This window comes from Mandrillus leucophaeus, unplaced genomic scaffold, assembly GCF_000951045.1.
Source record: "Mandrillus leucophaeus isolate KB7577 unplaced genomic scaffold, Mleu.le_1.0 Scaffold75, whole genome shotgun sequence".
In the NCBI taxonomy this organism is placed as follows: domain Eukaryota; kingdom Metazoa; phylum Chordata; class Mammalia; order Primates; family Cercopithecidae; genus Mandrillus; species Mandrillus leucophaeus.
This window is the reverse complement of record NW_012108141.1, coordinates 2,404,191-2,419,729: the sequence shown is the minus strand read 5'-3', so window position 1 is coordinate 2,419,729 and position 15,539 is coordinate 2,404,191. Positions and strand designations below refer to the sequence as shown.

Here is a 15,539-nt window from a genome sequence, read left to right as displayed (position 1 = left end):
AAGGAATTTATTGAAAATGAAAGTACACTCCACAGTGTGGGAGTGGGCCTGAGCATAGAAACTCAAAAGCCCAGTTAGAGAATTTTTGGGAGTTTAAATACTCCCTAGAGGATTCCATTGGTTACTTGAAGGTATGCCCTATGTAAATGGGGAAAATGAAATAAAGTTACAAAGTCATTTACATCCTGTACCCTAAGGAGAGGATATTTCCTGTCACAGCTGAAGTGTGAATCAGGCTTATGTTCCCTGCCTCCAGACTCTATTTTCCTGCCTCACTATTTTTCACTTGACTTTTGTGTTCTTATGATGGTGCTTTTCTGTGTGCAGATAGTTTTTAAAATTTGGTGTTCCCATCGGGAGTGGCAGGTGTGAGGGAATGAATGGTGTAGGCTTCTATTCCGCCATCTTGCTCTGCCTCCAGCCTCTCCTGTCTTCTTTCTTGATCTACTTCTTCATTTAGTCAAAACACGTCTTTGTTAAATTCTTAATAAACTGTTAAATTCTTAAGAAAGAGATGCATTTTATGAATCTTTGCATGTCTGAGAATGACTCTATTTTACACTCACACTTGATTGATGATTGACCCGGTAAAGTTGAAAGTAATTTCTCTCAATCTTTTGAAGATATTGTGCTTTTGCATTCAGTATCGCTATTGAGATGTGTATCTGGTTCTTGTTCCTTTGTAGATGATTTTTTATTTTTTACTTACTTGAATTTCATCTTTAACATCTTTTCTTTGTCTCTGAAATGCCACCATAATGTACTTAGGTATGAATTTTTGTTTTTTCATTCACCGTGCTAGGGACTCAGTAGACCTATTGGTCTGTAGATGTGTGCCTTTCAGTTTGGAGGAATTCGGTTGCATTTTTTCTTTGGCAGTTTTCCTTCTTCTGTTTTTTCAGTTCTGTCTTTCCAAAGTTCCTGTTGGAAACATACTTTCACCTCAGTTAAATCTCTATATCTCTTACTTTTTGTTTCAAAAATTTGTCTACTTTTTCTACCTTTGGAGGACATTTCTTGACTTGCAACATTTCTATTGAATTGAACTTTTTCATTTACAACCATATTTTTAATTTTCATGACCCTTTCTCCTCTCATCACTTCTGTGGCATAGCATCTTATTCTTGCTTTATGCTGATAATGTCTCTTGAATTTCTCTGTAAATACGAGTTTTTGAAGTGTTCTTCTATTCCTTGCATTATCTTTCTTTATTTCCTCTGGTTCTTCTTTTTTTTCTGGGTGTTTGCTTGTTTATTTGATATTGATCTATTTATTACTTTGTGATTTTTCTTCAAGTGTTCAGCAGTTTTTGGTTTTCTGTTTATATTCAAGAATTAGGCAATAATAAAAAGACTGGTGGCAAATTCTCTATTCGTGGGCAGAACTTGATGGCTTTGCTGTGGGAGGATTAGGTATGGCATCAACTATGTACGGGAGCATCTCCTACAGCATCTCCTGTGCTGGGAGATCCCTCAGTGCCTGATCTTAGAAATCTTTGTGTATTTCTCTGTAGTAGGACGCCTGGAGTTTTGGGTGGTGGTATCTGCTGCCAGGTATTTTAAGTGGGTAGGAGGTAGGGATTGACTTTTTTATGTACAGAATTTCAACCAATTCTCGTGTTTTCATGTAAAAAATGTATTCCTATCTCCATGTTGAGCTGGAAGTAAGATTTGTTTTAGAAGCAGAGTTTTGGTTGTAGAGAATGGATTAAACAGGGTCAAGCTTCATACAGGGAGACTAGTTAAGGTATTCTCGTAACCTACGTGAGAGGTTATTAATTAGGCTTTGAACTGCAGCAGTGAGGGAAGGAAGTAGACATAAAAATGAATTGAAAATATATATAGATTTTTGGAACTTACTAGCTATAAGGAAATGTGTTTCTCTAATGAAGATTAATTTGCATGGCTTTTTTTTCAGAGCAATGAATTGCATGAGAAACAAAAGTTTTATTTGAGGCAGTCAGTCATTGATTTGCAAACAAAACTTCAGGAGATGCAAATGGAGAGAGATGCTATGGCTGACATCAGGTTGGGATTTGTGAAATTATTTTAAAGTCACATATTTTCATTATGTGAAATTATTTTAAAGTTTTACTCTTTGTAGTAAAACTACTTTTGTGAATATGAGTTTTATCAATGTTATTTATTTTCTTTCATTTATTTCACAGACGAAGGGAGAGTCAGTCCCAGGAGGATTTAAGAAATCAGCTTCAAAATACAGTTCATGAACTTGAAGCTGCCAAATGCCTTAAGGAGGACATGCTGAAAGACAGCAACACACAGATAGAGCAACTACGAAAAATGATGCTTAGTCATGAGGGAGTGCTTCAAGAAATCCGGTCAATCCTGGTTGACTTTGAAGAAGCCTCAGGCAAAAAAATATATGAACATGACAGCATGTCTACTCTGCACTTCCGCAGCTTGGGCTCAGCTATTAGTAAAATCCTAAGAGAATTAGACACAGAGATTTCTTTTCTTAAAGGGAGGATATTTCCAGTAAGTGGTGAGAATGCTACTTAAATAATTTTATATTAAAACGCATTAAGAGAATAGCATTAGATGTGTAATTTTTAAAATTCTTAAAATAAGCCAAGTTCTCATTTTTCTGAAATAACAGAAGTTACTTCCACAATAATCTCTCATAATAGGAACTACCTTGGTTTACCTGTATAGCTTCATGAGAGTATAGACAAAGTAAAAGATCTAATAAAATATGGGAATAGAATGTATTTGATTTTAGTATTATTTCTATTTGCATTTAAAGCATTCCTTTAGTTGAAAATATCCAGATTTTCCAAGCCTTATATTTACCAGCAACTAAATCAGGGTCTCTTTCTAAAAACCAGGTAGAGGATCAACTTGAAGCACTGAAATCTGAATCACAGAACAAAATGGAACTACTTCTGCAACAACATCAAGATAGGTAGGTTTCTGACAGGTACGGAAAAGCCTAGTGAAACTAAACCACAGTTTTACAGTGTTTTAGCCACAATTCCAAAATCTAAACCGCTCTGAAACACATACTTTTTTTAATGAGTTTATAGGAAACTCATGTTACAATTTTGTTTTCCTGACCCTGGTTAAAATGGTAAGGAGGGTGTTATTTGAGACAATTACAATAGGAGTATTGCTATAGGAGAGAGAGAGATTAAGCTCAGCTTCCAGTACAAGGCCAAATAGAGATTTATAGCCACGAGGCATGGTGAGGGGGTCTGTGGATGGAAAATTACTGAGAAAAGGCATCAAGAGTAGGGGGATTCTTGCTAAACTCAGGCCAAGGGCTTAGATATCAAAGGCAGGGGATGAAGAACTTGACCAGATATCGAGGGTGGGAGGACTAAACTGACTCAGCAAGATTCTTGCTAGGTCTGGGCTAGGCAGGCCAAAGGTTGAGGCATAGTTGAAAAGAGGCCTCAGAAGAGCCTGACCAAAGTTTGGTGAAGGAGACAGTTTTTGTCACTCATTTGTTGGAAAAACCTGACCAGAGCTAATGTAAACCTTTCCATAGTCTATGATTTAGTGTGAATACTTGCAAATTGTTGCATTCATAATATGTTTGGTTAATGGGACACTTCCCTACATCTCACTTGGGGTGTCATACAATATATAGTACTTGCAATTTATTGCCATGGTAAACTAAAAAAAAATTCTGAATTCTAAAACTAGCTGACTCCCAAAAGATTTGGATAAAGGATTTTGGACCTGTTGTGGACACTTGTTATTAAAAGAGTAGCATGTACAAAAGCAAAGCAAAATACTAAATTTGAGAGTATTGAAAATCATTCATTTTTAAAATAATTCGTAGGAAAATCTTCTGTATCAAATAACAATCACCACATTCTTTTTATAGGATTGAGCAGTTAATAAGTGAACATGAAGTTGAAATAACAGGACTTACTGAGAAAGCTAGCAGTGCTCGAAGCCAAGCCAATAGTATCCAGAGTCAAATGGAAATCATTCAGTATGTGGTTTAAACTATTAGTCATTCATCTTCATTTTAGAGATATTATTTTCATTAACTTTCTGTTCTATAATCTTTTAGAATTTGCTTGGTAAGATTTCATAAGAAAGTAAAACTTTTTTTCTAACATTTAAATGAACAGGAAATATTGCTTAACACAGGTAACATCTGACCATATAAGAAGTATTTTTGCAAGTATTTGGAGCTCCTGGGATTGGCTATTTTAAGTATTTGTATTAGTCCATTCTTAATACTGCTATAAAGAACTACCTGAGACTGGGTAATTTTATGAAGAAAAGAGATTTAATTTACGCAGAGTTCCACAGGCTTAACAGGAGTCATGAGTGGGAGGCCTCAGGAAACTTACAATTATGATGGAAAGCAAAGGGGAAGCAAGCACATCATACCATGGCAAAGCGAGAGAGAGAGAGTGGGGACGTGCCACACTTTTAAACCATCAGATCTCATGAGAACTCACTATCACGAGAAAATCATGGGAGAAATCTGCCACCATGATCCAGTTACCTCCCACCAGGCCCCTCCCCTGACATGTGGTGATTACAATTCAGATTTGTAATCTCCCAAATATCATGTCCTTCTCACGTTTTAAAATATAATTATTGGCCATGCGCGGTGGCTTATGCCTGTAATCCCAGCACTTTGGGAGGCTGAGGCGGGCAGATCACGAGGTCAGGAGATCGAGACCATCCTGGCTAACACAGTGAAACCCTGTCTCCACTAAAAACACAAAAAATTAGCTGGGCTTGGTGGTGAGCACCTGTAGTCCCAGCTACTTGGGAGGCTAAGGCAGGAGAATGGCATTAACCTGGGAGGCAGAGCTTGCAGTGAGCCGAGACTGCACTGCAACCTGGGCGACAGAGCAAGACTCTGTCTCAAAAAAAAAAAAAAAAAATACAATTATCCCTTCTCAACAATCCCCCAGTCTTAACTCATTTAAGCATTAACTCAAAAATCCACAATCCAAAGTCTCATCTGAGACAAGGTAAGTCCCTTCTGCCTATGAGCCTGTAAAATAAAAAGTTTGTTACTTCTGAGATACAATTGGGTTACAGGCATTGGGTAAATGCTCTTATTCCAAATGGGAGAAATAGGCCAAAATAAAGGGGCTGCAGGACCCATGCAAGTCCAAAATCCAGCTGGGCAGTCATTAAATCTTAAAGCTCTAAAATAATCTCCTTTGACTCCGTGTCTCACATACAGGGCACACTGATGCAAGGTGGGGGCTCCCAAGGCCTTGGGCAGCTCTGTCTCTGTTGCTCTGCATTATATAGCCTCTGCGCTGCTTTCACAGGCTGGCGTTGAGTGTCTGTAGCTTTTCCATGTGCACAGTACAAGCTGCCTGTGGATCTACTATTCTGGGGTCTGGAGGATAGTGGCCCTCTTCTCACAGCTCCACTAGGCAGTGCCCCAATGGGGATTCTGTGTGTTTCCCCTGCACATTACCCTAGTAGAGATTCCCCATGAGGACTCTACTCCTGCAGCAGACGTCTGCCTGAACATCCAGGCATTTCCATACATGCTATGAAATCTAGGCAGAAGTTCCCAAACCTCAACTCTTGCTTTCTGTGCACCTGCAGGCTCAACACCATGTGGAAGCTGCCTAGTCTTGGGGCTTGCACCCTCTGAAGCAACAGCCCGAGCTGTACCTTGGCTCCTTTTAGCCACAGCTGGAGCTGGAGCAGCTGGGACACAGGGTGCCATGTACTGAGGATGCACAGAGCAGTGGAGTGGGCCCTAGCTCACAAAATCATTTTTTCCTCCTAAGTCACCAGGCCTGTGATGGAAGGGGCTGCCTAAAGATCTCTGACATGCCCTGGAGACATTTTCCCCATTGTCTTGCACCTCTTCTTTACTTATGCAAATTTCTACAGCTTGAATTTGTCCCCAGAAAATGGATTTTTCTTTTCGGTCAGGCTGCAAATTTTCCAAACTTTTACACTGTGCTTCCCTTTTAAACATAAGTTCCAGTTTCAGACCTCTCTTTATGAATACATATGACTGTATGCTTTCAGAAACAGTCAGGTGACATCTTGAATGCTTTGCTGCTTAGAAATTTCTTCTGCCAGATACCCTGAATCATCTCTGTCATGATCAAAGTTCCACAGATCTTTAGGGCAGGGTCAAAATGCTACCAGTGTCTTTGCTAAAGCATAGTGAGAGTGATCTTTACTCCGGTTCCCAAGAAGTTCCTCATCTCCATCTGAGACCACCTCAGCCTGGACTCATTGTCCATATCACTATCAGCATTTTGGTCACAACCATTCAACAAGTCTCTAGGAAGTTCCAAACTTTCCCTCATCTTTCTGTCTTCTTCTGATCCCTCCAAACTGTTCCAGCCTCTGCCTGTTACCTAGTTCCAAAGTTACTTTCATATTTTCAGGTGTCCTTGCCCCACTCTCCTGATACCAGTTTTCTGTATTAATCCATTCTTACACTACTATAAAGAACTACGCAAGACTGGGTAATTTATGAAGAAAAGAAGTTTAGTTGACTCACAGTTCCCCAAGTTTAACAGGAATCATGACTGGGAGACCTCAGGAAACTTACAATCATGGGGAAAGCAAGCACGTCTTACCATGACGGAGCAGAAAAGCAGGGAAGTGCCATATAAACCATCAGATGTTGTGAGAACTCACTCACTAGCATGAGAACAGCATGGGGGAAGTCTGCCCCCACGATCCAATCACCTCCCACCAGGTCCCTCCCCTGACGTGTGGGGATTACAATTTGACAAGAGATTTGGGTGGGGACACAGAACCAAACCATATCTCTGTGTGTGTGTGTGTATGTATGTGTATGTGTGTGTGTAATATATATGAATATAAGTAAAATGTGTGCATATGCATAGAAATAATTTTATTTGAGTTGTATGTTAATACTTTTTATATGGACATTTTCCATCATATACAAAAGTAGAGAGAAAATAGTGTAATGCACTCCCATACAGCTGTCACCCAGCTTCTGCGGTTTGCAATATATTTGAGCTGAAGCTTTTGAGTCAATTTTGGAAAATAAAAGACTATTGGCTTAATAATGCCATATAAAATAACTAGTAGTAGTGTCAAAAAGCTAGAATACTCAGGTGTTACTCTTATTCTTAGTTTGCTATTTGCATTTATTCTCCTTCTAAACTCTTCTTAGAGAGCAAGCAAGAAATCAAAACTCTATGTATATGCGTCAGCTCAGCGATCTGGAATCTACTGTTTCTCAGCTACGTTCTGAATTAAGGGAGGCCAAAAGGATGTATGAAGACAAGGTGAGTTTAGGTTTTGCTGCTCTGCTTCTAGAGACTATAATAGCTAGAATCAATATTATGTTATTAATAGTTTATTTGAAAATAAGAAATCAAAGTAATTTCAAATTAAAAGCAGTTTATAAGCTGGAGTAAGAGCATGCTAAATTATATTTTAAACTATTTATAAACAATTTTTATTTAAATTATGTACTCTGATTCATTTTTAGCAAAACATTTTTTGCATAGTTCAAGTAAGTTTCTAAAAAAATGCATTAAAAATAAGACCATCTTAATTATTTTTACTTAGCTAACCTTTAGCAGATACTTCCATACCAGCCAGATCCCCCTGCTACTCAATATTTTTGGGGCCTACCTCCTCTCTTACTTCAACTCCTAACTCTTAATCATTGTGAAGCTAACAAACTGAATTAACTTTAAGAATAATTAAATGAATTAATTACATAAAAACTAATTAGGAAGATAAGTCTTCATCTCTCATCATGTAATTCACTTTAAAACCACATTAATTAATATTTGATATTCTGTTTTTTTCTTTCACTTTCCATAGCTAATGAGAAGCTATTCAGTATCATTGTCATCTATTTATCCAGAGCTTAGGATTTTGTTCATTTCAATCATTTGTATAACAGTAAGACCCTAAAAAACAAACAAGGAGCTGCCATTAAGAGGAATGGTGTTCTTCATTCCTTGTAAGGAGGGTGATCACCCAAGGCTGCTTGCGTGGGACAGTCTCGGTTTATACCTGCTAGCCCAGTGTCCTGTTTTATGAATGCTACCTCTCATCTCCATAGTGCCCCCATTTGGAAGATAAAGTCTATATTTAGTCATCCTACCTGTAAGAGACCCTTAGATAGCCATGCAGAAACAATTTACGTACAGTTCTGTCACTTGTAGTCAGTTTCTCACACCTTAGCTATTTGGAGCAGTAGGTTAGAAGAAAGAGAGTATAAGGAAGCTGCCATACACCCTTTATAAAATGAAACCAATTCTATAGGGTAACAGTACATGGAGGAAAGCTCCATATGGGAAGAATTATATATTGCAGCACGAATTCTTCCAGACATTTGCCCTTCTCTGGGCAACCCTTCATTTTCATTATCACTCCAGCCAGCCACAGGAGGGGGCTGTTTCTCCTTGGTTCGAGTATGGAAATAAGATACCTCAACCTTTATCTAAGCTGAGGGTGGAATTTAGACATGACTTTACTAAAGTCTAAGCCATACAGTAACACGAAACTGTATAATCTCAGTTATAGGTGTGGGTCCTTTACAGCAGTGTCTTCCAAATATTTTCCATTGCTACTCACAGTAAGAAATATAGTTCATCTTATGATCCAATACACACATGCAACTGAAGCAAGATTCATAAAACAATATTTACTCCTATTACATGTGATGCTGGCTATTTTCTCTTCTCTTCAGATGCTGATTTGAAGCTCACTAAATTGATTTCATAATTTATTGGTGGGTTGCAGTTTGAATAACACTGCCTCCTTTTGTAAACCTCCTTGCATAACCCTTAACCTAAATCCTTGTGGCAGTGTTATTTCAACCAGTGCCACCTCTGAGCAACCTTAAGGGACCTTAGACCGCTTAAAGGGTACACTCGACAAACAAAAGGTCAGAGAGGAGCATACGCTTTTCTCCACCTCTCTGAAGCCTGCTTTTTGTGTTCTAGTTTCTTTTCTCAGGACAAGCTTTTCCCCTGATGATTGATAGCAGTCTGGGCAGACCAAGCCTATACCAAAAGGTCATGACCGCACCCTGCAGACAACAGCAGGAGGGGCTGATTTCAGTGCACCATGGGGTGGGAGGGTGCTTTTTCACTTGGGTCTAGTGGAGGTAGCCACTCTGGCAGAAGTGAGAGCTGACATTCTGACAGTGAGAGAGGAAATAAGAGAGCTATTGTGTTACAGTCCAATATAGTAATGCATATTCATGAATAATCACAAATCATTTTGGAAAAATTAAGTACCCATTGTCTATTGACAAACTTTATGAAAAGCCACCAAAGTACTAAATAAAGCTCAACTCACCTGTGGTTTCTTACATGATTGGTAACTGGTATAGCTTTCCATTATACTGTTGTTTGGAAAAATTATCCTTTCAGAAGCCTCACCCATTGTTTGCTAATTTGCATTTGGCCCAATATATAGTATCATGCTGATTTGGACATAATTGGGAAATTTTTTCACAAATACTGAAATATCCATCTAAAATATATAAAAAGAATTTCTAAGTTTTTATAAGCATTTAAATCTCTGGCATTATAGAAGCACGAGATCCAGATGAATGACTGCAAGCTTTTTACATGAATGTTTTGGAGTTATATAGATACAAACATGATATTAGAATCATTCTGTGATTTTGCTCTAATGTAAATAGTGGCTCAGCAAGAATTTTTGACAGTCTTAAATAGTAAACAGCTAACGGAAATAAGGAGGGCATATCAGCTTCATTAGTTTTAGTAAATCACTGAGATTTATAATACACCACAGTGACCCTAAATAGAGTTGGCACCTAGTTGATGGTTAACTAGACTGTCTTAACAGTAACTCCCTTTGATTTGGTCAGGGAGCACTCAGAGATGACTGCCATGTAAATATAGCTAAGTACACTCTGGCCTAAGGTGACGTTAATTACATGGTGTAGCTGAGCAAGGAAAATCAAACAAGTGAATAACAAGGATTTCACTTGAGATCATAAAAAATTGTATTGTTATAAAATGTTTTTGTTATAATGAATTGAATATAAAATCTAAAAACAAATTATTCTGCTTAATTTTTATTTTCATGCGACTTGACATTGCTAAAGCTTATTAAAACCTTAAAATCTATTTTTCTCTGTTGCTTCAGTGCATATTTCGTTAGTACTATTCAAATAACAACAAGGAAAAATATCAAAGGAAATAATACATGAAAGCTGTGATTAAAATGAAATTCATGGCCAGGTGCAGTGGCTTATACCCATAATCCCAGCACTTTGGAAGGCTGAGATAGGAGGATCACTTGAGCCCAGGAGCTTGAGACAAACCTGGGCAACATAGTGGAACTCTGTCTTTACAAAAATAAAAACAAAAATAAAAAGTTAGCTGGGCATGGTAGCGTGAGCCTGTAGTCCTCACTACTAGAAAGGCTAAAATGGGAGGATAGCTTGAGGCTGGGAGATTGAGGCTGCAGTGAGACATGATCACACCACTAACTTTAGCCTGGGCAACAGAGTGCAACCCTGTCTCAGAAAAAAAAAAAAAAAAAAGTGAGATTTGTGTGAAAGGAAACTAATAAAGGTGTGTTGATATTAAACATCAACATGTTTTATGAGGGGCAGTATTAGTATTTTCCCCCGAGGTCAGATTTCTTCATTTTAAAAAGTGTTTTTACTTTTAAAAATTGATGACATGGCGGTCTAAACAAAATTTTCCAACTAGAATGCATAAATTAAGAGAAAACTTGTTTTGGAAGTTAATATTTCTCTTCAGATTAACACAATTATTTTATGCTGGTAAACATAGAAATTGTACTTCAAAAAAAAAATGTGAGATGTAGCTTTTGTAGCTTACAAAAGTGTTTTACTGTAATGCTGTTTTCTATTCTTCTCTTTCCATTTTAGGAGAACCTCCAGAATTCCCCTTTACGAATTTGGACCAGTAGAAGCTGTCACTATTGGCTCTGTAGATTTGGCTTTACTCTTAACTTTCGCTTTTTGACAACAAAAATACCTCATGATCTTGATTCAACGTTTATTTTTACTACTTTGAAAGCAGTTGGGGCTGAATTTTCTATTAAAAAAGTAATGATTTAGTAGCACTGGCTAGAGCTATATATACTGTGCAGGAAGATTCTGTGCAAACCTCTGCATAGTTCTGCCAATGCACCGCCATGCTAGCCTGTAGCACCCCTTATTACTCCATAGCTGTGTCTTTTTGAGCACAGAAAAACAGAAAACACCACCACCAACAGACAAACCAAACCTCATGTGATTTGATATGATTGGCAATATCTCTAAAATCAATGTGAGATTAGGATGAAATCCCAATACTCATTTGTCCAGTAATCCAAACCAAAAAGTGCATTCATAGATGGTGAAAGGGAAAACCAGTGCTACTATGTAAAAATAAAAGAAAAAGAAAAAAATCTTTAATACATCTCAGATGTCAATATTTATTCTGGATATTTTAAAAGGCTTTTCTTTATAGTGTTTTTTACAGCTGTTTATATCAACTCAGCTGCTACTTCAATGGTTTTCCCTTTCACTCTCTATTTATCTTTTTAATTGATTAATATAAATATTTTTACTCTAAAAAGTGAAAGGTAAAAGCAGAGCTATAGCAGCTGAGTCAGTACTGACAACCACAAAACAAATGTTCCTGCAGGGGGCTGGAGGAACTTCTTATACTTAGTAAACAGATGGAAAGATAAGACTTGGCACTTTTCTTTTTCTTTGTTTTTTTAATTTGGTCTCATGTCAAGTTTGATGTTATGAAATGATTATCCAGAAGTTTTTTTTTAAGTGAAAGCAGACAAAAGAGAAAATCTTAATTTAAGCTTTTAAAGCATATATACAAATTATTTTCTTTGCTCAAGGATAGAAATGGTTTATGCCAGGCTAGGAGTAGAAAACATTTATTTTAATCATATGATTAATTCAAATTGGAAATGTTCTTGTTGAATTTATAGCTCAAAAGACAGGTGGAAAATAAATTATTTCAGCTTTATTAATACTGTTCTCATGGAAAAAAATGTATTAGAATTGAAAGGAACACTGTCACTATTGGCTCTGTAGATTTGGCTTTACTCTTAACTTTCGCTTTTTGACAACAAAAATACCTCATGATCTTGATTCAACGTTTATTTTTACTACTTTGAAAGCAGTTGGGGCTGAATTTTCTATTAAAAAAGTAATGATTTAGTAGCACTGGCTAGAGCTATATATACTGTGCAGGGCATGGTAGCGTGAGCCTGTAGTCCTCACTACTAGAAAGGCTAAAATGGGAGGATAGCTTGAGGCTGGGAGATTGAGGCTGCAGTGAGACATGATCACACCACTAACTTTAGCCTGGGCAACAGAGTGCAACCCTGTCTCAGAAAAAAAAAAAAAAAAAAAGTGAGATTTGTGTGAAAGGAAACTAATAAAGGTGTGTTGATATTAAACATCAACATGTTTTATGAGGGGCAGTATTAGTATTTTCCCCCGAGGTCAGATTTCTTCATTTTAAAAAGTGTTTTTACTTTTAAAAATTGATGACATGGCGGTCTAAACAAAATTTTCCAACTAGAATGCATAAATTAAGAGAAAACTTGTTTTGGAAGTTAATATTTCTCTTCAGATTAACACAATTATTTTATGCTGGTAAACATAGAAATTGTACTTCAAAAAAAAAATGTGAGATGTAGCTTTTGTAGCTTACAAAAGTGTTTTACTGTAATGCTGTTTTCTATTCTTCTCTTTCCATTTTAGGAGAACCTCCAGAATTCCCCTTTACGAATTTGGACCAGTAGAAGCTGTCACTATTGGCTCTGTAGATTTGGCTTTACTCTTAACTTTCGCTTTTTGACAACAAAAATACCTCATGATCTTGATTCAACGTTTATTTTTACTACTTTGAAAGCAGTTGGGGCTGAATTTTCTATTAAAAAAGTAATGATTTAGTAGCACTGGCTAGAGCTATATATACTGTGCAGGAAGATTCTGTGCAAACCTCTGCATAGTTCTGCCAATGCACCGCCATGCTAGCCTGTAGCACCCCTTATTACTCCATAGCTGTGTCTTTTTGAGCACAGAAAAACAGAAAACACCACCACCAACAGACAAACCAAACCTCATGTGATTTGATATGATTGGCAATATCTCTAAAATCAATGTGAGATTAGGATGAAATCCCAATACTCATTTGTCCAGTAATCCAAACCAAAAAGTGCATTCATAGATGGTGAAAGGGAAAACCAGTGCTACTATGTAAAAATAAAAGAAAAAGAAAAAAATCTTTAATACATCTCAGATGTCAATATTTATTCTGGATATTTTAAAAGGCTTTTCTTTATAGTGTTTTTTACAGCTGTTTATATCAACTCAGCTGCTACTTCAATGGTTTTCCCTTTCACTCTCTATTTATCTTTTTAATTGATTAATATAAATATTTTTACTCTAAAAAGTGAAAGGTAAAAGCAGAGCTATAGCAGCTGAGTCAGTACTGACAACCACAAAACAAATGTTCCTGCAGGGGGCTGGAGGAACTTCTTATACTTAGTAAACAGATGGAAAGATAAGACTTGGCACTTTTCTTTTTCTTTGTTTTTTTAATTTGGTCTCATGTCAAGTTTGATGTTATGAAATGATTATCCAGAAGTTTTTTTTTAAGTGAAAGCAGACAAAAGAGAAAATCTTAATTTAAGCTTTTAAAGCATATATACAAATTATTTTCTTTGCTCAAGGATAGAAATGGTTTATGCCAGGCTAGGAGTAGAAAACATTTATTTTAATCATATGATTAATTCAAATTGGAAATGTTCTTGTTGAATTTATAGCTCAAAAGACAGGTGGAAAATAAATTATTTCAGCTTTATTAATACTGTTCTCATGGAAAAAAATGTATTAGAATTGAAAGGAACATGAGAGATCATCTAGAATACTCTTTCCAATTATAGATTAAAAAAATGGAAACACAGAGAAGTTATGTAACAGAAACTAGACAAGAACCTAAGGTGTTTGGCTCTCTGGCTGATCATGTTGCCTGTCGGATCATGTTCATGTACCCATTCCTTGCCAGGCAAAATGATAACTGTGTAACAGTAACGTTTGTGGTTCTTCCCCTTACTGTATTTACTAAGTGTGTACTGATTTAGTCTTTCCTGATAATAATAAAAGTGAAGAGATTTTATCAACTGATATTGTTCCTTCATTTTTCTTAGGAAGTTACCTGTGTTACAGAGCTTGAATTTTTATGGGGCTTTTTCATTTATTTTCCTATATATGCCCCAAAAGGAGCACAAGAAGTCCTTTTTTGTTTTTTCTAAGAGAGAGTGTCTCACTCCGTTGCCAAGGCTGGAGTGCAGTGGCACGATCATGACGCACTACAGCTTCAAACTCCCAGGCTCAAGCGAGCCTGCCACCTCAGCCTCCTGACTACCCAAAACTACAGGCATGCACCACCATGCCATGCTAATTTTATTTTTATGTTTGTAGAGATGGGATCTCACTATGCAGCCCAGGCTGGTCTCAAACTCCTGGTCTCAAGTGATCCTCCCACCTCGGCCTCCTGGAAAGTACTTTATTGGATTATTGAAGTCTAGGAATACATTTTAGACAGTAATCTAATATTTTATGTGTACCTAATTCTTGTGAACTACTTTTTATACTTAGCATGCAGCCAGGTACAAAGTCAGTTTAGGAATATAGCCAATATAAATATTAAAGTCTATATTCTGATTTCTGTAGGTAAATGGGAAACTGATAGTCCTGTATTAGTACTTTCTTAGTCATATATGTATATGTAGATATATATATATAACTTCTATTATTTGATTATTGTTAAAGAGAGACACATGTATATGTTTGTATAGATAATATAATCCAATATGTGTTGAATAAGTGAAGATCTTTAAAAATAAATAATAGTAAAACTAGAAAGTTGTCAAGAAAAAGTTAGTCTTAGTCAAATGTTCTCTAGTTAAGAAAGTTTTATCATAGTACATCATCCAAACCAGGTTTTATTATTGACAGTAGATTGGAAACCTACTACATAGACACCTTAAAGGTAAGAAGGAATATGTAGCATTTATGCAGATGTGAAAGATTTCCTATTACTAGAAAGTAGATGATAAAATACTAATGGTAGATACCTAGTTAAAGATAAGGTATCACCATATAACTAAGTATCAACATGTTCTCATTGTTTTAATATCTTATTATCTAAGTTATGATATTGTGTGGGTCAGCTAAAATATAAACCCTTAGTCTCCACAGTCTGAGATCCTAGCCTGTTAGTATACACTGAACCTAGACATTAAGAACTATAGAGGCCAGGCACAGTGGCTCACGCCTGTAATCCCAGCACTTTGGGAGGCCGAGGCGGGTGGATCATCTGAGGTCAGGAGTTCGAGACCAGCCCGGCCAACATGGCAAAACCCCATCTCTACTAAAAATACAAAAATTAGCTGAGCGTGGTGGTGGGGACCTGTAATCCCAGCTACTTGGGAGGCTGAGGCAGGAGAATCATTTGAACTCAGGAGGTGGAGGTCGCAGTGAGCCGAGATCGTGCCATTGCACTTCAGCCTAGGTGACAGGGCAAGACTCCATCTCAAAAA

At 36.9% G+C, this 15,539-nt stretch overlaps 1 protein-coding gene across 2 annotated transcripts in view; it reads left to right on the top strand.

Annotated features, from left to right (window-relative positions):
• Positions 1-15,539, top strand: part of CCDC158 (coiled-coil domain containing 158) — a 132,160-nt gene that overhangs the window by 42,145 nt on the left and 74,476 nt on the right. For both annotated transcript variants that reach the window (XM_011966211.1, XM_011966210.1), the window contains 5 exons: positions 1,918-2,027; positions 2,168-2,495; positions 2,846-2,922; positions 3,850-3,960; positions 7,123-7,237. In XM_011966211.1, the coding sequence (XP_011821601.1) occupies positions 1,918-2,027; positions 2,168-2,495; positions 2,846-2,922; positions 3,850-3,960; positions 7,123-7,237 (741 nt within the window). The remainder of the gene's footprint in view (positions 1-1,917; positions 2,028-2,167; positions 2,496-2,845; positions 2,923-3,849; positions 3,961-7,122; positions 7,238-15,539) is intronic.